This window comes from Larus michahellis, chromosome 1 (genome assembly GCF_964199755.1).
Source record: "Larus michahellis chromosome 1, bLarMic1.1, whole genome shotgun sequence".
NCBI classification, from domain to species: Eukaryota; Metazoa; Chordata; class Aves; order Charadriiformes; family Laridae; genus Larus; species Larus michahellis.
In genome coordinates, this window is record NC_133896.1 from 60,994,423 (window position 1) to 61,018,264 (window position 23,842).

The 23,842-nt window shown below is 41.0% G+C and overlaps 1 protein-coding gene across 1 annotated transcript; it reads right to left on the minus strand.

The window, feature by feature from the left end:
• Positions 1 to 524: 524 nt before the first annotated feature.
• HSP90B1 (heat shock protein 90 beta family member 1) lies at positions 525 to 10,512 on the minus strand. Its single transcript, XM_074581441.1, is given in 19 exon segments — positions 525 to 790; positions 1,386 to 1,484; positions 2,019 to 2,174; positions 2,272 to 2,350; positions 2,749 to 2,885; positions 3,177 to 3,422; positions 3,658 to 3,927; positions 4,177 to 4,242; positions 4,333 to 4,410; positions 4,520 to 4,657; positions 5,369 to 5,485; positions 6,084 to 6,200; positions 6,849 to 6,960; positions 7,801 to 8,132; positions 8,521 to 8,637; positions 8,717 to 8,858; positions 9,513 to 9,612; positions 10,127 to 10,415; positions 10,417 to 10,512. Coding segments are annotated over 19 exon segments (2,706 nt in total). The 5' UTR covers positions 10,498 to 10,512; the 3' UTR covers positions 525 to 760.
• Between the last annotated feature and the right edge of the window lie 13,330 nt (positions 10,513 to 23,842).

Sequence of the window (23,842 nt, forward strand, 5' to 3'; positions counted from 1 at the left end):
AAAGCAGGATTGCTGGAGCTGTTGTGAAAGCTACACAAGTTAAAGGCAGAGTTACCAAGTCTCATGGAGGATGGCACTGAGCCACTTCTGGTGGTTGTTGTTCACAGCTTTAGTGAAATTTTTGTTTGTTTTATCTCAGCTGTAAAAGTTACCAGTGCCCGTTGTCATTGTCTACAGTGGAGTCAAGCCACATAGTTCAGTGCAAGGTGGCAGGACTCCAGTTACAATGCTATTTTTAAATGCCCCATCTCATCCTTCTGAAGATGGCAGTAGATACATAACTACTTGAGTACTTATTTCAACGGGCAAGTTCAGTACAGCTCTTGGATACCAGGTACGTTTTGGCTAAACAACAGGGCAGGTTTGTTAACACAAAGCCCAACCACAGGCATGTGCTACACAGTGCGTACCAGTGTGCCAAGGCATGAGGACTGCAAATTGAAGGATCTGAACACTCAAGACAATCCCTTCCTTTCTTTGTGCTAGCCCACAAGGTAAGCTTACTATGTAAAATTTAGAGTTAGTGGTGTTTGGGAACATTTTATTTTGTACATGACAAGATTTTACACCAAGTCAGTTAAATAATACAAATTTACATTCATGAGGAATGTTTTTAGAAAAGTCAACTTAAAAAAAAAAATCCCTCCTTTACCCTTAAACCCCATACCATCCCTCAACATTTTACAGTGGAAAAAAACAAAAACAATCTAATTCACATTCCCTCCTAACCCCCCAGTGCAGGACGGCAGTTGAGTGCAGGTTACAGTTCATCTTTCACATCTGTTGATTCCTGTGGAGACAAACAAAGAATCAGAATGTTGCTTTTTCCAAAGTGGAAAAGGTTACAAGAGAGGTTCAGGTCTTCTGAGACCAAATTATCCATTAAGACATCATTAAAACTGCAGACGTTAGCTAAATGAAGGCTGACTTCACTTAACAGTTGAACTATTTATAGGTAGTGTTGTCACAAGTCTGTACTGTAAGCATTTGAAACTATACTCTTGGCCATTATTTGTTATTGCCCACAAGCTGTGGAAATCCAACAGAAAACATTAAGTTAACCGTAGAGGATCTGCTGCTCTTCTCTTGCCATAGGACACTCTGTTACAATCTCTTTAAGTTTAATTTAGCTCCAGCTTCGAACATATCTAAGTGTTTTCTTCTTATAATATAGTTTGATAAGGAATGAAGTGTCATTTGTGCTGCAGGTTTGTTTTTTTTTTTTTTTTTTTTTTTTTTTTAATTCCCCTCCAGGAAAGGCTTGGAAAGCCTCACACTAAAATCTAGTGTCAAGGAAGGCAAAGCGAACAAATTTGTTGCCAGGAAGCACCACAAACAAAACTGCACATAAATACTGTTAAGGAAAGAGAAGCTTGAGACTGTACCTTTTGTGTTTCACTATCTTCAGCATCAGCATCCACCTCCTCTTCATCTTGCTCTGCCTCCTCAGCTGCATCTTCAGGCTCTTCAGGTTCCTCCTCCACCTGTTGGAAGGTCACAAGCAATTTGTTGGCTTAGGATGTTTACTAGTTGGAGACTAGCTAAATACAGGCTATGGAAATATAGTTACTTCCTTACATTTGCCCCAAACTACCTAAAGGAGAAAGCAAGTTCTGTTTAGCATTGACACATTATCATGCCTCCCTCCAGCACAACACCCAGCGTAAGTTCTCGCACAGCATTATGAGAACCCATATGAGTTATACCCACTTTAAGAATTTCTTCGTTAATGAGATGGGCACATGGGCCTTATTGACTCCCATAGAACCACCACTTAGTTATTAATTAAAGCTCAGAATCACAAGCAACTAAAAAGAAGACTGGAAGGGAGGACATGAGCATGAAGTACAGACTCATCAGTTTCCTACCCAGATACCTGAATTGGGTTTCTGGTGGCCCACCTAAGTGTAGGAAGCTGGGTACATTTCATTTTATGCAAGTTTATCAAGTATTTGCTTTTTAAGATGTAGCAGCAGTAAGTCAATTAATTATCATCCCTGAGTTGAAGGGAAACTAACCTTTGCATCCAGGTCAATGTTTAAACTTAAACGAAGCATCCTTTCTATTCTGTCTCCATATTCCTTAGTGTCTGGTAACATATATCCCGATCTCAAAGTTGCAGTTTCAAACAATACCACTGCAAGATCTGAAACTGTTTTGTCATCTTCATTTTCCTAAAGTGAAAGAGCATCAAAAAAACCCAAATAGAACTGTTAGCTAGAGGTTGTATGCAGCCAAGTAGTCAATATTTCACTACTGTTATTTGTTTACCTTGACCCGCCTCAGCATGTCCTTGATCAGTGGATGCCGGGGGTTAATTTCAAATGTCTTCTTTTGGCTAGCATAGTAACTGAAAAGAACAGGAGTTACATCACTAAGTTTTAAAGTAGCTACATCTTTAAAGCCATGAATACTGATTACAGCCACAGTAACAAGCCTATTCCTTCCCCACCTCCACTTTAGTACTAGCTTAACTCTAAAACATCCAGGTTAGCAAGACAGTTCATCTTCTCTTGTCACAGAATGACAGAGAGCAAATGCCACTGACGAGTCTTGCTCATCAGGCAGTTTTACATATTGGGCTTTGAAATGACAACGTAAGACTATGATGGAGACTGCAATTTGATTATATGTGACCTTAAAAACACGAAGATCATCTGAACCAGGCAGAAGGTTGGTGTGCCCGCACCAAGCAAGGAGAGCCATCAACTACATTTCATGTCTGCTGCTACATAACTGAAAGCTTACTTTGTAGAGATATCCTTCCCAGTTTGGTAAGCTTGAGCCTTCATGATTCTTTCCATGTTACCAGACCATCCATACTGACTAGCCACAAGAGCACATGGAGACTGGGTTAAACGTTGAGATAGCACAGCTTTTTCAATCTGTAGAAAAAAAAAGCCTCAATGTTAGTTCACAGAGCTAATAGCCTATACAGGGAATAAATTAAGTAACTCTAAAGTTCCCTCTCATTTCCATGTTTTCTGCAGGCAGACGTTCTGAAGATGCCATTTTAACTCATTATGTTCCTGAAATAAAGGTACTGAACGTGCTCATTAATCCACAAAAAGACAGAGAAGCTCCTGTGAAGTCTGTGCTCAGAGAATCTACAAGGTGTGTTGTAGCAAGTACAACAGCATTTAGAAATAAGCATTACATATAGCATGACATTTTACCTTGTCTTTTAGAGCTTTGTCTTTCATCCAATTTAAGAGTGGTTCAAATTCCTTTTCCAAGGCTTCCCGGCTCTCCTTAGACTTCTCACTTTCTTCAAACTTCACTCCTTCTTTCGCTACATTTTGAAACCTCTTGCCATCAAACTCTGGCAGAGCCTGAATACAGTATTCATCTACAGGTTCAGTCAGATAAATCACTTCATAGCCCTTTTTCAGAAGACGTTCAACAAATGGTGAGGACTCAGCCTAAGATAACAAAACAGATCAGATGCCAGTTTAGTTGCATTGGTACCAACAGCTACTGAAACCTGTACAGCTACTTGACAAGTGCTGGTACAAGGAAAACTGAATGGCAGTAGTACCATAAGCACTAAGTCTCCACATTTACAACAAATACACAGTTCACCATGTTTATGGTACTCCTTTAACTAGGAGCTGTAATATTTTTTCCCCTTTCCCTTTTTCTTCCATGTTCACATACCTCCTTTCTGCTGGCACCTGCCATGAAGTAAATTTTGTCTTGCTTCTCTTTCATTCTTTCCACATACTGGTCAAGGCTTGTGAGGTTACTTTCATGATGAGAAGACTGGAAACGAAGAAGTTTAGCCAGTCGTGTACGATTGGAGTGATCCTCAATAACTCCAAGCTTTACATTAGTACCAAACTCTTTCCAGAATGTGTCATTGTATTTTTCCTCTGCAATTTTCTTGATCATATCAAGAGTTTTACGAACAAGTTTCTTTCTGATCACCTAAAAAAGCAGCAATACCAAGTTATAACAGGAAGCACTTGGAAGAACCCCCAACTCAACCCCACTGCAAAGGATGGATTCAAGTGTCCCTGAACTGAACAGAGGTAGTCTAAAAACAGCAGTGCATGGCTTTCCTACACTTTAATTTCACAATCCTTATATAAAGTATAATTAACAAAGCTATTATTCTTCTAAATCTTGCTAGTGTCGTGTGTTTACAATGAAGGAATTTAAGATCAATTAGCTTACCTTTAACAATTTATGCTGCTGAAGTGTTTCACGAGATACATTCAAAGGAAGATCATCAGAATCCACCTAAATAAGGAAGAAACTTCTTAAGTATAGCTAACAGTATTTGAAAATAAAAAAAAGTAATCAAACACAAGTAAGACTTATAATACTTACAACACCCTTAACAAAGTTAAGATATTTGGGCATCATGTCATGGAAGTCATCGGTGATGAACACTCTTCGAACATACAACTGAATTACAAGAGAAAACAACAGCCAGGTTATGTTTGGGTTTGGTGGGTTTTTTTGTTTGTTTTTTGTTTAAGACATGAAACCACAGCCACACATTTGCTTGTCCTACCTTAATGAAATCACTTTTTTTGGATCCATATTCATCAAACAGGCCACGTGGAGCAGAATTAGGAACAAACAAGATAGATTTGAAAGTTACTTCCCCTTCAGCAGTGAAGTGGATGTAAGCCATTGGGTCATCGTGTTCCTGTGAAGAGAGAATTCTATTAATTGACATGGGGAAAATACTGGTGAGTCAATACATTTACAGTAATAGCACGAGTTTGACTAATAAGTGCAATTATTTTACAGTTAAACTATCTAACCATGTTTTGTTAGAATCTATAATGGAGACAAAAGTTGCAGATTCAGGTGAGTTACTCACATCCTTGAGACCAACTTTTTTATGTGGTGTTTTTTTTTTTTTTTAAACAAGCCAACCACCAAAAGGTTACCAATAGTGCAGTGACCAATACAGTATCATCACAGCACAGTTAAGAGACTCCCAAGTACCACATTATGCTGTATTTACACATAAAGACAATGCTGTTTCTAGAAACCCACATCTACCTCTTTCTTCCACTATGTACAACACAAGCACCACCACTCTCAGACTAAATAAAATGCTTCCTGTCAACACTGAAACACATCAGTAAGCTGCATATCAGCTGTAATACATTACTTCTCAAACCTAGGCCACTCAACACCCAGGTGACAGTACCTTCTCTCTGGAGAAGAGATTAACTCCTGACTGAGATGCTGTGCCTCCTAGGGTCTCTGCAATTCAGCCTATCTACTGACAGCAACTGATTAATTCTTCAGAAACAGACCATGCTATAAACACTCAGTTTTGTTTACACAGCAAGAGATACTATAGCAAACCTCTTGCTTTGGAACGATCTTGAGGCTCAGAGCTTACCTTGGAAAAGGTTTTGTAAAAAGCTTTGTATTCATCTTCTTCAACTTCTTTAGATGGTCTCTGCCAGATTGGTTTTATGTCATTCATGAGCTCCCAGTCCCAGACGGTCTTTTCAACCTAGGTATGTAAACACCACAGTTAATAAAGAGTCAGTCTTTACTTCAGGTTAAGTCAGTTAAGGACACTCCACTGAGGCTGTCATAAAACAGCACGTCAAAAATACATGCTCTTTCTAATTTACAAAGCAAATTATGCAATGGCCTGGATATTCTCATTCAAATACATAAATTAGTCTAACACAATTTGGGAACAAAATTTCAGTCTACACTACAGTGTGTCCTATGTACATTTAACACATTCACCCAGTATCAGTATTTCTGTTCTACTGTCATTCTGAAAAAAGCCTTCCAGTGGAGTATACTCAAAGTACTCAACAATGTCAGATTACTGAAGTCCACTACCATTTCAAGCAGTTCACTTCAGTATTTATAACTAGTTTTGGGACCACTGCCTCACAAGGCTATTGTCAGTCATTTGCCTGATTTCAGGCAGGTCTGTTTTGTTTACAATCTTATTTCCTGACAAGATGTCTAACTGCACTTAAACAGGATTGCTGTTTGAAAGTGCACATGCACTACTGAATTGAGCCTCTCCAAGACTACCTATGAAAATTGATGAACCATCTACATGAGACCCCAAGTCTGACAAAGCTTACCTTCTTAGTTTTTGGTTTCTTTTCTTCCTCCTCTTCTTCAACTGCAGCTTCATCATCATCTGTTTCTTCTTTCTCCTTCGCTTCCTCCTCTTCAATGGGTTCTTCAACAGTCTCTGTCTAAAGAGGCAATTTAAACTAGTGACTTGGACTGCTTGCCTTCCTACCAGGTATCTTCTACCATTGTCCCAGTGAGCTTCATCTCTCAGAGCACTAGTTTAACTTGTGTTATTTGCCTGTCACAAGCATTTATCTATAGGTAGCTATGGCTTTTTTTAGTAATAGGTAGCTAAGGTTTTTTTTTTAGTTGTATTTTCAGGAATACATGCTTTCTTTTAATACACCAGGAGGTCACTGTACTCAAAGTTAAGTTTTTCCATAGCTTTACGCATAAAGCTAATCAGAGACTTGGGTGATTTTCAGAAGGACAGCTAATCATGGCCCTGCCTGAGAGCTTACCAAAGCTTCCAGTTACCAAACAAAGCCTGTGGAATAAAGATCTTTCTTAGTAATTAGCACAATCTTGCTCCTTTGGTAAAGTTGTCTGAGAATAAAACTAAGTCCCTTGAAAGTTTGTGTTTTTAGCAACATACAACTTCTGGAGAGTAACTAACTAGTAAAATACTAGTCAGAAGAGTCAGGAATGGAAGAGTTTTAAAAATCAGACAAGTTCTGCATTATAGCATGCCCTCACCCTTCCTGAAAGATCTGGCCAGAGTTTTCACAACCACAGCTCATACTGCGCAATGCTTAGTTAAATATACTTACCTTGCTGCTCCACACATATATGGGGAAGTTTATGAACTGTGAGTACTTCTTTACTAGATTTTTAACAGTATCCAGCTCAAGATAGTCAGACGCTTCCTCCTTCAAGACAAGGCTAAAGAAAATAATAAAAAACAGCCTTCAATGTAAGTGCTCAACAGGTATTTTAAAACAGTTTGAGGAGGAGATGCATTTTCTACTGTTGCAGCTATAGCGATTCAAATTTATGCAAGTGAGCTTTTATTAGTTCAGCTGCAAGTATCTCTTAAAAAATACAATCCCTACTAAACTGCACCAATGAGGAGAAACATAATTGTTTTCAACAACTGGGGCAGAACACAATATCCAGAAGTCTAATGAAAGTCTGAAATTATATTGATACTCATCAGGACCTTGAGGCACTCTCACTGGCTTTACTTGGAACAAAAGCACTGAGATGAACCTTTTCATACTAAGTGCCTTCTTCACAAGAAGTAGTCCTCTAAACCCAGATAAAATAAATTTATCTGCTCATGAAAGCGATGCAAATAGGATTGTCAAACTACCCTAAGTTTGAGATTTGCATCAAACCAGTCTCACCAGAACATAAGCAGCAGCCAGTTTCCAAAAGGAAGCTCTACAGCCCCTGTATAGGTTTCAGTGGGCCGTAATTGTGTTGAGGAACTAAATGGGTTTGCAGGCAGCTGAACTGTCTGGAATTATTTGCCAACAATAAGTTGTCAAGACACTCATGGTTTTCTTAGTTCCTCTAGCGGAACGTGAGACAGCCTACATTATCACTCCACATTTACTTTGAACGCAGTTAATAGTTTGCACGTTTCTATTAAACTGAAAAAAACGTATTGCGAGAACCAAATAATGTGTGAGTCACAATACTAAAGTCATCCACATGTTCTAATGACCAAAGTGTACCCACACATCTTTTCTTTTAAACCTAAAGAAAATTAATACTTACGTTATGGTTGTGCCACGTCCTAAAGTGTTTCCTCTTGGGTCATCAATCACAGAGAATTCATTCGAATCTGACTCCCAAATGTGTTGAGTATCGTTGTTGTGTTTTGATGTGACAATAACTCTGTCTGCTACTAAGAAAGCAGAATAAAAGCCAACACCAAACTGGCCAATTAGCTCAGATGTTGACTGGCTATCATCCTGCATTTCTGTCATCTTGTTTAAGAATTCACTTGTACCAGACTTTGCAATGGTACCCAGGTTTTTAACTAGCTCCTCTTTTGTCATACCAATACCCGTATCTGTAACATGAAGCATGTTCTTCTCTTTATCACACTGAAAAAAAGAGAAAGATGCAGTTTGGCTTCACTTTGAATCTTAATACATAATACACTGCCACAGAAAAGTGCTAAGCAGCATAGTTACTATTCAAATTCAAACATGCCTGACTACAATAAAATCCTATCTGCAGCATCTGCAAAAGTGAGGAAGACCTACCTTCAAAGTATTTCAATGCTTCAGTTACTCTTTATAGAATCAGAAATATATTTTCACCATTAAAAGAGTAGTCTTTATTAAAGTTAATTGCAAGGGTCCTGATGTGGTCCTAGTTTATATCTGCACCAGTATTAAGCCAAAAATTTAAGATTTAATGATGTACTTTTTTTTTAATATTCCTATCACCAGTTCTCCATAAGAGATGATCATATCTAATGCTTCTTACCTTGATTTTGACTGTAAGTTCCTCGTTACCAGCAAGAGCATTTTCATCGGTTAATGATATTAACCGTATCTTATCTAAAGCATCCGAAGCATTTGAAATAAGTTCCCTCAGGAAAATCTGAAATAGAAACCAGTAGTCAGAAATTCCAGAACACACACAAACAGTTATAACATGTTCTACTGATAAAGGCACTAACCTCTTTATTTTTATATAAAGAGTTGATAATAAGTTTCATCATTCTGTTCACTTCTGCTTGAAAGGCAAACTTCTCAGATTTTTCTCTGATTTCTTTGATCTGGGATGCATTTAGGCCATCTAGCTGTATAGCTTCTTCCTCTCTGTTAGGACAATGAGAATTTGTTAAGTAATCTTGTCCACATCCACTATCACTAATTTTATCATCTAGCAACAGCAATTATAGTCTAGTTAGAACAATCGCAAGATTCTTAATCACTGACACAGCCCCAGAGTTACACAATCAAATGAGAGATATGTAAGAGTAACTATCCTCAACAGCATAACCTTAACCTAAAACTTGAGTGAAAATCCATGCTGACAAGCAAGGTTTTTTTCCTAAAGAGAAATTCAGGGAACAATACAGGTATGTTAAAACCACTGTAATCCTCAGCATGTGGTATACCCCACAGGAGATGAGGTGGTTCATAGGCATTTCAACAGTAGGCACTCAATTGACAACATTTACTACACACAAAAGTAAACCCCTCTAAATTTACTAAGTTTTATATAACTATTAATGTTAGACAAAACCAAGTTGAATATTTCTGAATCCAAGTTCTCAACCTCACTTCTATTTACGAGACAATCTTTTCCAAAAATATTTTGTTTCTCCCAGCTAACTAGATCTCTCTGTTGAACGGTGTTCCCCCCTGTTTCTGAGGCTTTAGGCATAACTGATGCTCCAACCGACCCTTCAAAAGCAAGAACGTTTCTGAACGTTTCAGAATAACTTCCCCAGAGCCCCAGGTACTAACCTCTGAACAACTTCATCATCTGTTCGAGACCCTTCTCTGCTTTTACCCAAGTCATCTTCCACGGTCCCATCCACATCCACCTCATCAGCTCTAACCGATACTGGGAAAAGAAGGAATGCAACCATCTGAGCACGATCCCCACTAGACACTACCGAAGTTCTCCCCACGGTTTTAGGCTCAGTTCTGTCCCTCCACCCCCCACGCCCTTCCCCCCGAGAAAACTTCAGCCGAGTCGGAGACACCAGAGATGGGGGAAGGAGAGGGACCCCCCGCCCCCACCCGTGACGGCGCATGAGCCGTGTCAGACACACCGTCCCCCTCCCCCCGTCCCGGGAGAGCGGCGCCGGCAGCAGCCTGGGGAGGTCAAGGCCGGAGGCCAGGCCACCGCCTCCCGCTCCGCTCGGTAGGCCCGCACAGAGAAAAGCGGGGACGGGGGAGAGCGAGGAGTTCCACCGCCCCCGTTCAGACGCCATGGGCCCCACCTCGCCTCTCGTCGGCCCCCATCCCCTTGCAAAAAGTAGGGGGTGAATGGTGTGTGCGTGTTTCGCCCAGACCCCGACACCCCCCCACAATCACCACCCGTCAGAAGCTTCTAGAAGCCCGCGGGCACTCACCGGCCAGCAGCAGCAGCGCGCAGGCCAGAGCGAGCCCCCACACGGACTTCATGGCGAGGTGGGCTGCGGTAGCAGCACAGAACGTCGTCACCCCCCTCCCCGGCGCTCCTGAGCCCGCCGCCGGCCGCAACACCCGCCCCTCTCCGCTGCTGCCGCCGAGCCCGGTGGAGCGGCTATGGCCCTCCCCCTCCGCCTTATCAACCTGGGCGCGGGAGGTTGGGGGGGAGCCGCTCCGCCACTGGCCAATTGGAGCATACCACGCCAAACACGCAGCCAATGGGAAGCTCGGGAGGGAGGGGCCTGCGGCTATCGTGGCCAATCGTGGCTTTCCATGTGCGGTTTCCTGCGGACGGAGCGTGGCCGGCGCCCATTGGTCGGGCGGAGGGGCCCGTGGCCAATCGTTGCCTCGGAGAGTTTTAACGGGCACGGCCTCTCGTTATATTTTTAATGAATAAGCCGTTAACGTTTAACGTCGAGGCCACGTGTGCCGCATCCGCTGCGGCCGCGTCCGGGAGCGATAAGGACAATCTCCACATGGGAGGCCCGCTCCGACTGCTTCCGGGGGCAGCCGGGATGTTTACCGGGGAGGCGGTTGCTATGGCAACTGGCGCTTCCGGCCGCGGCGGCCCGCCTCAAAACCCCCGGCTACCAAAGAGGACGGCAAAGTTACGGGTAGGGCAACCACAAACAGTGTGGCCGAGCGGCGGGTGCAGCGCCGGGCCTGAGGCGTCAGCAAACGAGCCGCCGGATGGGGATCCCGCCCCCTACGGCGGGCAGGCCTGTGAGGACGGGCTGTGGGCGCATGCACCGCCGCGCCGCGTTGCATGCCGGGAGATGTAGTCCGCGGCGGGGCACACAGCGCCCCCTGCCGGTGCGGCGCGGGAACTGCGGGGGGGGCGCCATTACAGGGGCCTCCCTCTCCGCCAGGTGCGCGGGGCCTGCGATGGGCTCTCTGTTGTCTGTGTTGCTCAGGCTCTGTTTCTTCGCTCCCCTCTGGCGTGGCTAGTGTCTCACAGGGCCGTGAGAGAAGCCAGCTGGCTTCAGCCCAGCCTCCCCACGGCCTCATCTGTGGGGACAGCCAGCGTTGATGGAGGACAAAGCAAGCTGGGTGCCTTGCAGGTCTGTTTTCCTGCTTACCAGTGTTCCTCAGCGACCATCCTCCAGTAAGCTTATTAGCACTCCTTACCCTACCTCCCCTTGGGGCCATTGTTTATCTGTTAGCGGTCCTTCCTTCCCCCTGTGGAGCAGGGGCTCCAGTAGCCACCTCAGCTGCCTCCGTGTGCCGCTGGTGTGAGGGAACCAGGGAGTGGGCAAGCAAACTGCTCCTCCAGTGCTCCTGTCAGGGAAGGTTGGCGTGAAAAGGAGCTAGTATTTGTGGAACAGTAAAAGGCAGGCCTCGTGCTCACGACACGGGATGTTCCCATCCTTTTTAAAATGGCCCTTTCAAGGGTTGCAGCTTGTAAAATGAAACACTTTTCAAATTCTGCAGTGCATCGCTGTTAACTTCAGGTTTGTAAATCGTGAAAGCTGACAAGTGATTAAATATACCTATTTTGCATGTTAATAAGCTATTTGAAATATCTCATGCCCCCTCCCCCACTATTTCCTGCAAAAGTTTGCCTTGACTTTCATGTGCCAGTCACCTGTTTTGTCTTACACATGTTCAATATTAGATTGGGGGAAAAAAACCCAAGCCTGTCAAGCAGTGATTTAATGAACTCTGTAGTTGGAGAGGAATGCATTTGAAAGCTATTTTATCTGAGATGTTCAATACAAAAAATAAAAAAGCCCCAGCCTCACTGTGTTTACGACTTCACAAACACTGAAGTTAGTCTATCAGTAGCTGGAAGTCTTGGCAAAAATAAGCTTGTCATCTTTAGTTATATAATGGGCCAGATATTTTTTTTTTTTGGCCTCAAAACTCAGTGTTGTACCTTTTTGTCCTACTGATAATTAAAATTTATAGAATTGGAAAGGAGCCTCTGTATTACAGTAAATAATGGTTATCTTTGGGTTCTTCTTAATGAGGCCAAGATTCGATCATGACCTATTTAAAAACAGCCATGAAGCTTTTCTGTATGGTTTGCACTTTCAGTACATGTTCTTCAGAAGTTGCTGCTTCACTGATCACAAATTATAAGAGAAATAAGAAGGAAAGTTACTCTCCCAAAATATATGTGAGAATGACTGTGAAATAAAAGTATGAGAGGTCAGTGTCAAGGTTGTAAGGAAAAAATAATCTATCACGTTTTTGTGGAGACCTGTGTGAACTTGGAGAGTTATTTTCCAAACAGTAGTCTTAATTGAAAATGCAATTTAGTTATTCAAGAGTTTAAGCAAAGAACGTTTGTGTTTTTCTAAAATGGACCTGCAAGCAGTTTCAGGATTTGATTCCCTAATTATGTCTGCATGATTCCCAGAGTGAGGTATGTTGCTCTGTGACTGTGAATAGGCATTTGAGGGACATAGGATTCACAGAGTAACTTTATCTCCTGTCTTGTAGAGTTCTTGCATTAGCAGGTTTTTCTGGCAGTTCTGTTTTAGCGGTCATTTTGCTGGCAGCGGGAAAATGTGATGCTTTGTGACAATCTTTTTTGAACTTTGGTAACTGGAATAGTAGGAATGCAAACCAATTCTGTTACTGACTATGCTAAACCAACAGAGATTTTAGATTAAGTTTGATGGGATCCAAATTTTATTGGTTACTTTGCTCTTATGATTATACAAAGTAGAATGTTGCTTTGGAAGGAGATATGAAACCTGATAAACCTGTGTTTTGTGCTTTGAATTTAGAAGTCAGACTAGTAAGAAGTGTAATGTGGTTAGCGGCATTGCTTGCTTTATGTAGATTATACTGTTTGCTTTCATGAAAGCTCAGCTGGATTACCCAGGACAAAACTGATAGGCAAGAATGAGGCAGCTGAGTACTTACGCTCTCACAAAGAAAGTTTGAACACTTTTCGAGGAGTTGGCAATCGAAGAAAATATGTCCTTTAAATATTAAACTTCTAAAAATACTTTCTTTTATCTATTTTAAAAGTATGAGCATATAGTCAAATACTGCTGTCAATGTTTTAAACAAATCTGAGTAGATTTTCCACTGAAAATTTATGAATTTAGCTTAATTTCTGCTTTAAAAACTTAAGCGAGCTTTTAAGATCTTAGTTGCACTGACTACTACTGCCATTCTTAAGAAGTCTGAGTGTCACCTTTCAGGATTTAATACCAAAGGAAAGATGTAACCATTAAGAGGTAATAGTTCTTCAGCAATTTAGCTACACTAAGGGGTTCGGTAAAGGAATTAGATATACTTTTATGATTGTGTGTATAATGATTGAAATAGTGTATTTATGTGCTGTATTTGCTCTGTTAACTAAAAATTTGGGGGCATGTGGTGCTAAGAGAAACAGAATACAGGTAGCGGCTTCTTCCATGCAAACAGTAGGGCAAGCCCCTCTCCAGTCCTCTGACAGGTCATCCACGTGTCCGGGGGGAAGTCAGCCCACTGAAGCATGCCACGTGATTCCAACTGTAAGTTGTAACTAGCAAGAAGCATTACTTTGCCAGAAATAGCTGTAGAGATAAACTGAGAGGAGTTCATACGACCCGACTGTGGGTATTTGACTTAACCAGCTAAATTAGCCAGCTAATCTGCCTAGGCTCCCTCTGCAGTAGAGAGACAGTCTCCTTTCACTCTATTGGCTTTGTATGTCAGACTCCTTCCTGAGCTGATTTAACTCTCTAGCCCAGCAAAATACTCTGTAGTTTTTTGGTGCACCAGACTAGAGCATGGTAAAGAGCAGGAGTTCATGGGTGATATCCTGGTTTTGATGGTGGCGGGCTGAGCCTGGGATGTAAATAACATAGGACAAAGTCATTGTACATAGGTGCAAATGTAAGTAAGCCATAAAACTAAACAAGGAGCTTGCATTGTTACAATGTCGCCTCTTAATATAATGCAAGTTCCATTTTTGTTCATGGATAATAAAAATGCTGAAATTTGCGTCACTGCTAATTAGCCATTTACTGTCATACTGTTTTTGATAAAGAAGTGTAAGTGATTTTATGTGAGAATAATTAATGCAGTCTGAAGTTTGTACCACCAAATGGAGTCTCGTCTTTCTTACGTGATAATACATTGGGAATATGAAGAACTACTTGTCCACATTCTCTGTAATTTGTGCTTCGTTTGTATCTTTATAAAAAAATACATTGAGAGTTAATATTCCCTTCCTCTGCAGTGTCATCCTCAGGGACTAAATATTGTACATGTAGCACAAACTGAAGACATACACACTTATTTAAGATGCTCTACAATATTTGGGACTGGGTGTGAATATGAAACATAAAAGTGCTGCCATTAGCACTTTTCAAGCGGATTATCCAAATATTAGAAAATTTTAAGGGTAACTACATACAACCAAGATTAAAGTACTATTGTTTGTAAACAGTGACAGCTTCGCTAAATGCCCACGCTATGAATTATTCTTACCTGCTTTCTTTTTATCAAGATACTCTGTTGACCAAAATACCATGTTTTGACTTCAAACTTTTTCCGGTTAGGAGAAATACATCCTGTATGCACTGCCTAATTACTTAGTCTCAGAACTAGTAATCTTCACCAAAGAGGGATACCAGCTGTACTCTAGTTTTGAGAGTTGAGAATCCTAATGAAAAGGTTAGCTTTTTCTTTCCTGTATTGTGAAAGGCTATGCAGCCAAATATTCTACATCTTCATGTGCAAACATCTTTAGAACTGTTTCTTCAAACCTTTTATTCTTTGCAAAAAAGAATATAACTATACGGTTATATAGTTATAAAAAAACTATAATATGGTTTGTTTTATGATTTTTTTTTTGCAGTTATAAATAATGTAACTTGCTAGGAATAGGTACATTCAGTGTTTGCAGGACTCAGCGGAGTGCTGTATGAGAAAGGTATACAAAGTGGAATTTAAGATTTGAGGTACTTTGAATTATACGTGTGTGAAAGAAAACAGTAAGCCCAGAGCGCTTGTGTTTGACTGATGCTCTGATAGAAGACAACTTCTTAACCTTTTTTTTTTTTTTTGCAATAAATGCAGGCCCATCAGCTTCCCTGATACAGCTGTTAGTAGATCTCTATTAGCAACAGTAGTTTCACCTCCTGCTTTTGCTCCTGTTTTCTGAAATTCCTGTTTCTGAAATTCAGCAGTTTGTGTAGCTGAATATCAGTGAATCTCACCAGAAAGCTGCTGAGGATCCGTAGAGCTGATCTTACTATGGGGCTGTGAATCTGGCTCTTCCCACAGTGTATCAGTAGTAGGGGTAATGCTAGATGGATGGGGTCTGATGTATCATTTTTTGATCTGATGATGTTAACAAATGTGTAAACCCTCTCTCCAGGGAGTAATAAACATCACAGAGTGGTATGAAACATATTTGGTTGTGGGCCCACAGACCATGAGCTGTAGTGAGCACCTTCCTTACCCTATGAAGATATTAGTGTATGTATCCATGACCCCATCATAGGCAACAGGGACAGTGTTGAGAAAAGGAACATCTTCCTTGAACTCTCGCAATGGAGGATGGTAGTGGGCTGCTGTCTAAAGAGCAGCTTGCTGGACTCCAGCAGGGCATAGAAGTCCTGGATCCAATTAGGCATGAGCCCACTGTCCTGGCTGGAGCTTTTCCAGCTCTCCCTCCCTAAATGCCTCCTGGATTTTTTGACCTCAACTAAAATAGGCAATAGATATGACAGATGCCTTTGAAGATAGCACAGTCAGATGTGGAGCAGAAGGAAAGATTTTACACGATACAACAGGACTGACTACAAGATAAGAGGGACTATGAAAATATCCACTTGCACAGAAACAGGTGCTTCCTGATGAGATGTATTCCTTATTGCATTAATTTTTAGATTAAAGATTGGAGCAACAGGCAAGTTTATCCTGTTACTCTCTGGAGGTTATGGTAGTGGGAATTCATCTCTGATTGCTAGCTGGGTGAAATAGTTCAGGCAGAAGCGACATGCTTTGGCACAACTGTAACAATTATGATACGGTGTCTGTACTGGAACATGTTATTAGGTGTCATTCATATTTGTATATGTACATACATACATACATACACTGTACTTTGGTAACCTCCAAGCATGACAAAGTATTCTGCAACTACCAAAACTTGCTTATCAGTGCACAGGTCACTCGTAACAATGGCACTAAACTGGAGTGTTGCTTTTTAATTGTTACAGTAATATCAGTGCTCTCACTTTACCTATTTTACTTCTAGTTTCCTGAGAACCACCAGGAAGAAAAAAATAACAAAGCATATGAAACAGCATTGGTGCACCCTCAGACCAGGTCCTGAGGAGTTCTACTATGACACAGCATCATTCATGTTATTTAAAGACTTGAGAAACCCTTTGGTTTATTTTAGTTTTTTCAGTTTGTTTTTTTTTGGTATCAATATTAATATTGAGAAAAATCCTCTTTGTTTACTTATGACAAAGCCAATTAAGTCAGTAGATAAATAGTGAGCTAAGTAACATGAGTAGGAACAGTCTGGGCTTTTATTGATTTGTTCTCTTCTTGTCCTCTGTTCTTGCTGGGGCATCCACAGTTGGCTGCTGTTGGAGACAAGGTACTGGGGTGATCTGAGATGGCCATCCTTAGGAACTGCATAAGCTTTATATGAGCTTCATCAGCTTGAATAACTTGAACGCCTAGGGGCCTGAGTCCAGTGGGTGTAGAACACGGTCAGAACCAGATCCACAGGGAGCCTTGGGCACTGTAATGTTCAGTCAAATCGGTCCTTCATCATTCATTGCAAAAAGTGGAACAATTGCAATGAAACATGTTGCAAGTTACCCAGATGTTTTCAGCCTTTTCTTCCTTTTCCCCACTGTTTTTAGATCACGTTCAGGGTGGTGAGAGATATGAGGGCAAATACCCCAAAGTAGAGAATAAATTGAATGGAAATTTCTCAGCTTGGATGAATATTTTAATCACTGAGTCTCTGGATAAAACCAGGGTAAATGCTATGAATACCAGCTGGTTTTTGAAGAAAGCAGCAATCTCTACCTTCTTCTGAAACCTGATCTACTAAGTATTCTCTGGGCTTCCTTTCTGGACCAGAATCACTGTGGGATGAAAGATGGAGGGAGGTTTGATTTGTGAAGGTCAGGAGTGAGCTAGTTTTGTCACTACTTGGCACAATAAGCATTTGCAGCACCAGAAGAGAGACTTTCAGTGCTTGGGGAACCTCAGAATGAAAACTGAGATGCTGACAGAGCTTAGGTGGTTTCAGTGTTAGGTAACTGCTGGAGAAGCATTTTGGAGACAGCAGTTTTGGGCCCGTATGTCTGAAGAGGGAACCAGAGGTGAATTACAACTTCCTGTGAATTTAAAGTTCAGGAATTTCCAGTATGTCGAAAGGATCTTGTAAGAAGTTGATCTGAAATGCCTAACTTTTCGGACACTACACTTGCAGGAGACATAGTACTCATACTGATATGCAAGTCCTAGAAGTCTGATGAAAGATTCACAGATGTTAGGTGTGCTACACATGGTCAGAGCTGGTGTTTAGACGTCTAAAGGACTGGGGTCTAAGTTGTTCCATCAGCAAGCACTTTTGGTATAAATGTTTCTTCCAACACTAAGACTGTTGTTAATAACACTATCAGTAGGAAAAAGCCTTCATCTGTATGTTTTGCCATTTTATATTTGTAATATTAACCTATTTTAAAAATGTTAAATCCTGACTTAAACATCAACGTCATACTTCCAGTATTTTTATTTCTGCTCTGCTCTAAGTTTGGAAGAAAGTGTTTGTTCTTCAGATATTATTTGGCCTTTAGTCATCTTTATCCCATTCCTCCTGAGACTGATGATCGCACTGCAGCTGGCACTGTTAGTAAAAAGTCAGTATTCTGTGACATTCCCCCCATCAAGTATTTTTGAAGTTTGCAAGGTGTCCCTTGAAGTTTAATGCTCTGTATTCTCATAAACAAGGAATTGACAGAAGGGCATGGGTTTGAGGGAGCCTGGTATAAAGGGCAACAGCTGTTAAGGTGAAGAATTTTAACTAGAAGAACCTTTTTACAGACAAAATAACAATGTTTTGGCCATTATAAAACCCTCCCTGACTCTAAAACCTCTGTAAGTTTCAGTATCACTGGAAATCTGCACCTGCAGCAAGATATTTCTGTGTCTAAGAATAACAAAACATATCACAGGGAATATCACTCTTCTTAAAAGAGTTAAGCTGTACGCTGACATTTAATTACTATTCTTCACAGTTGAAGAAAGCCTTAGCTTGAAATGGCTGGCCACAATAAGTGCGTAAGTGGTGGCACCTGCTATGAGCTCCCTTTAGTTCCACAGCAGCTTCCACCTTGTGGTGCATGATTGGATTTAGGGGGTCAACTCTGGTAGAACATGCATTTTGATTAAAAATCAAGGAAACTGTTCACATCTTTGAAGTTAAGCACATGCTCCCATGTGATGCTGGGCTGAAGTGTTAGTACAGAAAAGGAGAGAAAAGCTAAAACGGTGAAATACTGATTGTGGAAGAGGGCATGTCTCTGTTCAGTGAAGAGGAGCTTGTCAACACCTGCAGCGAAATGGGCCCCGCAAACTCCTGGTGTAGAGTATCACTTCTGCTTCCCTCCCCAAGGATGGCAACTGAGGACTGCTGGCAGCAGAAGCACGGTTGATAAAGAGGTGTCAGACCTTGGGCTGGCGCAGGTCACCAGGGCTAAGCTGGACTCGGGGAGCGGTAGAGCAGCTGTGGAGCTGCTGGCTGGCGTTACTATTTGCATGGCGTCACCCAAACGTGTGGGTGTAGCTTCCAGCTTGTTCATGCAGAGCTTAGCCAGCTTTCTTATCGCTCAAGTGGATGTTAAAAGTTTTCAGAGTAGAGCCCGTGTCCACCAAGTTGACGGTCCAGTTATCCGTGGGAAATGCCATTTCTGCACAGCGGCACTCATGTTTTGCTCAAGAGCCGAGGCAGGAAGATACAAAAAGCTTTGAAGAGAAGGCATTAAGCTTTAAATAACCCGGCTTTTTGTTCCCTCCCCTGCCTGAAAGCACGGGAGGAGGGAAGGATGCGCAGTGGCAGAGCTGCGGGGCTGGGGCTGGATTTGCTGGGTGAGAGCTCGCCCTGGCGGCGTGTAAGGAGCTTGTCCTTTCAAAAGGTTACCCCTGCCAGGTCTTGACGTGCAAACCGCCGCGTTACATTGGTTGTTCTTGCTACTTTTAAGAAATATTTTATCATCGTATTCTCCTTTTTGCATTGCCTTTATATGTTCGTCCCCATAAAGAGACATTAAGACTGGAAAGAGCCATTTCTCAGATATTTCAACTATTCTTTGCAAATACATACGTATGTATGCATGTATTTAAAATAAGTATTTCTCTAACTTTTTAATAGGGAAAATATTTTTTTGGCGTGGTTATACAAATTACCACCCCCTTGCAAATGTGTCAGGACTTCACTCTTCTCATGTCCCAGAAAAAGGCTCTTTGTGGAACTGCCAGCGGAGGTTAGTAGACAACCTTTTAGCAACATTTGCTTGTCAGGAGAAAGAGTCCTTATTTATTCATTCAGAGACTAAGTAAACTGCAGTAGCCTCTGAACTGTGGACTTGTTAACTGTACAGAAATGAGTGCCAGGATCTCAGTAAATAGCTGGAGGTATAATTTATTTGTTATCCCTGGCTTTTGTTTCTTATATGTTAGGTGAAACCTAACGTACCTTGAAAACAGATAGTGAAAGAATGTTAATTAGAAAAAAAAATATATTTGAGCATTTGCAGGGTAAGGCAAATTATTTTCTTTTGTAATTAATATTGTGAAATTCAGGTTTACATCAATGTAAAACCTGTGCACTGATTGTATGCCCAAATATATTTAAAAGGAAGGAAGATCCTTTTATTTGGACTGTGAAATGTATTTTAAGGATGAGACCCCAATTTTTTCCTTACTAGGCTTGGAATGATGATAGTCCATGTTGACCAGATAGATTTGAGTCCCACCAGGAAGCCAGATGTACCTAGAGCACAGGTCATATGAGGGTTAAGGCACAGACCTGATCTTAAATGCAGCTCGGGAGCCACATGGTGTGAGGTGTGTGGGTGGAGGCACAGATGATGCTTCTCACAGCTGTTCTCACAGGACCCTGGTCCAGGTTACACAGCTGTGCCATATCAAAGCATGGCTGGAACACTGGCAGCTGAAGTCTGGGGTGTGGATGAATAACTATGATGAGAGATTTTTTTGGAGAAGAAAGGTTGCAGGCTGCTCAAGGTAGTTAGAGCTTCTTTGTGTGCTTACGGTTTTGACTCTGAAATGGTATTTCCTGCATTGAGGTTTTTTTTTGAGGTTTTTAGATGGTCTAGTTAGGCAGACAAGTATGAAATCGCTCTCTTCTTGCTGCTACTGTGGTGTGAATTCAGGAAACTCCTGTGACCTCTTGTACTTTTATCGCTGTAAAAGTGCCAGGTAGTATGAGAGGCTTGGTAAGTGAGCTACAGGATGAAATAACAAAAAAGAAATGAAGTATTGATCAGGACAAAGCTCTTTTTCTCTAGGGTGTGTTACTCTTCTGCACTGGACTTGGTTTCTTGGTTCTGGAGTATACTAGTCACAAGACTCCTTTTTGGGTCTTGTCTATGATGTTAAATCATCCTTTCTATTTCTGGGCGAAATGATTTGATTGTTGCATGCAAAGTAGAACAGCTTTAACAGGGTGAGTAAGAATATCCATTGTTTGAATACTCAGGATTAGAAGCCCAGATACTTTTCTGATGTGCTTTTAGCCTGGCATTTCTCAATCATTGTAAGTGCTAACTCATTTGGCTCTCTCTTCCATCTCTTGCTGTATGAGCATTTCATGCCTCGCTATCCTTATGTATTAGGAGCTTTTTTTCAGTCTTTGTGGGAAGTGTGTGTTTCATTTGGTGGCAAGGCTGTTGAAAATTTTTTCAGTGCCAGCATGTAAATCCTTCTGCTGATCTAATCCCAGATTTTCTGTCTCTTGATTATCCTGTGTGAAGTAGGATGGGATATTTAATAGGAGAAAGGATGTATCTCCAAAGATAAATAGCGTTGGTAGGATTAGAGTATCTTAGCTAGGTAATGAGTTGGCTGTGCAAACCTAGCTATAGAATCCAATGCTGCTTAGATTACAGTTATGTGTTGAATAAAAGTTGTAAAAAAGGCTTATGAGGGGGTTGTTTTTATAAGCTATCTTTTATTCAGTTCTATCTGAAAGGTAGCAAGTCAGTGTGTGGTTGTAACTCTCAGTACTTCTGAAAGCAAAATGATTTTTAGAGTGTATGAGAACTACTATGATAGATGGAAAAACTGTGCAGTTTTTCTTTGAGTCATAGATAACTGTCAGCAACTGATACCGATGGATGTTACATTAAAGCCATTATACGTCTATGTTATTTATCCAGAGCTGTGATATTGATTTGGAGGGTGGAATATGAAGAAGTTTTTAGAATATTGTATAATAATATTTTTTCCCTATTCATTCTGCTTGTGTCCAACAGGTAACAGGTTGTGAAAACACCTGTAGGAATGATTATATAATGAAAGCAGACAGTAATAAAATTTAGGGTAGAAAAATAGACTTTGGATCTGACAAGATGTTGTGTAAGATAAAATGCTGTCATGCCTGAGTTAGGCTTATTAAAGCTACGGGGGAGAGAGGGGGGAGTGAATCTTCTGCATTCTCCCAAAAGACAGGAACAGTCAAAGGAGACATGCTGAAATCTCTTGCAGTAGTTTTGTACCAATTGATTCAGAAGTTCTCCAGCTTCAGGACTTAGACGCTTTTAAAGAAGTGAGTGCTTCTTGCTGTGAGTTTTTATTAATAGCAGTGCAAAATATATGTGTGTTTTAAAGAAGCAGCAGAATGCAGTGGATGATGTGCTGAAATTATCAATCATATGAAACTAATGAACTCTTAAAAAAGGATTGGCAGTAGATTTTTAAGAGCAAATGTATCTGTCTATGGCTTTAGATTTTTCTGAGTAACTTGTGTTTTAAGAATGGTGTGTTAATAGGCTATGATGGATTTTTAGTGTACACCTTGGAGTAGGATTTCAAAGGCAACCCACTATCTGAATTTAGACCTATCAGTAGGCATCCAGATTTACAAAAGATATCAGTGCTCCATAGGACATGAGAGGCAAATCCTAAACCAGACTTTGGTCTGCATCCAGCAATTCCTGATCATTCTTGTTATTAAGTGAGAACTGCTAAGCATTTAACAGTTCTGGAAACATTGCCTACAGTAGTTAACTCTTGGCTCGTTCCCACTGAAATAGAGGCAAAATTCCTGTTGATTTCAGTTGTGCATGATCAAGCCTCTAACTTCTTATTTCATAATTTTGCCACTCGAAGATATACGTTACACTGCAATGACAGAGATCTATCATAGTTTCATGTGCTATTCTCTAAGTTTTATCAAGTTGATACCAAATTTTCCTGAACTCTGAAAGGCAGAAGCTGTTTTGTATCTCTTCCAATTTTTATGAGGTTGATCTAGAGACGTGACCTTCAGTTATCTGCCAAAAATTCATTTCCATGAGAAATTCTTGAATTGTACGCACTAGAAACTAAGGGTAGACTAGAAAGTAAGGCCCTTCAGGTGAGGTGAATTATATCATTGATTTAAAGAGTGATAGTGTTTCCTGGCAGGCTCATTAAAAAATGTTTGGAGTGTTAAATTCATGTAAGATATACATCATGAGCTTGCCAGATGGCACAGGGACGCATATGGCTGTAATGCCATATTTCTTCTGTGTACAATTCTTGTCATTAAGAAGCTCCCAGAATAAATGGTCTGATTTGCTTTATAGTGCTCTTGCTCTATATAATTGCTCAGTATATAATTCACCTTGCCATGTTTGGTCAGTAGATGTATTTGGACATCATTGCCAAGTCCACATCCTCCCTACAGAATGACCTGCCAGTGATTGCCATCACTGATGGTATTTCTGCTGTGCTTCTGTGAGACTGCTGTCATCAACCCACCAATTGTGCAGTAAGTTCTACAACATATGGTTCAGTTCTTTAGGGTACTGAGATTTCTTGGCTGGGCATCTGCTGCTTAATATATCGGAAAACAGAGGATAAAGGCAAACATGCATTTAATTTCATATTAGAAAATGCAGAGAATATGAAAACCGCTATAAATTAACTGTCTATTTACTCATTGTGAAATAAAATAGTCTGAGCCCTTCTTCTAATAAGACTGATGATAGGGTTCAGAAATTACTTAGATTGCAGATTGAAGCTGTACCAATTTTTATCTGAGATCACTGTAATTGCAGCAATAGAGTGCCTGCAAATTCATGTTGCTTAGTAACATTACGGACAAAGTTATGAGGAAGGAGTCATGCTTTTTAACATATACATACTTTCACTCACTTCTCTGAATGTCAGTCACTACTTGCATATCACTATTTTAGCATCATGCCCTGGCAAAGACACAGTTCCTGCATCCTGTGTTCCTTGAACTTGTGGCTGTGAAGACTTACCTCAGTGAATAACTTCATGCACGGAGTAGTTAAAGCTTCGCAGAGACTGCTAAGCCAAGTGTATCCATAACTCTTCACAGGTTCCAGACATGGTGTAGTTATGCTAAAGTTAGTTACAAGTGTAGTATAACTGTGATGCGATGTAACATAATAGATTTTGTGGAGAGGATGCACAGGCTTGCCCTG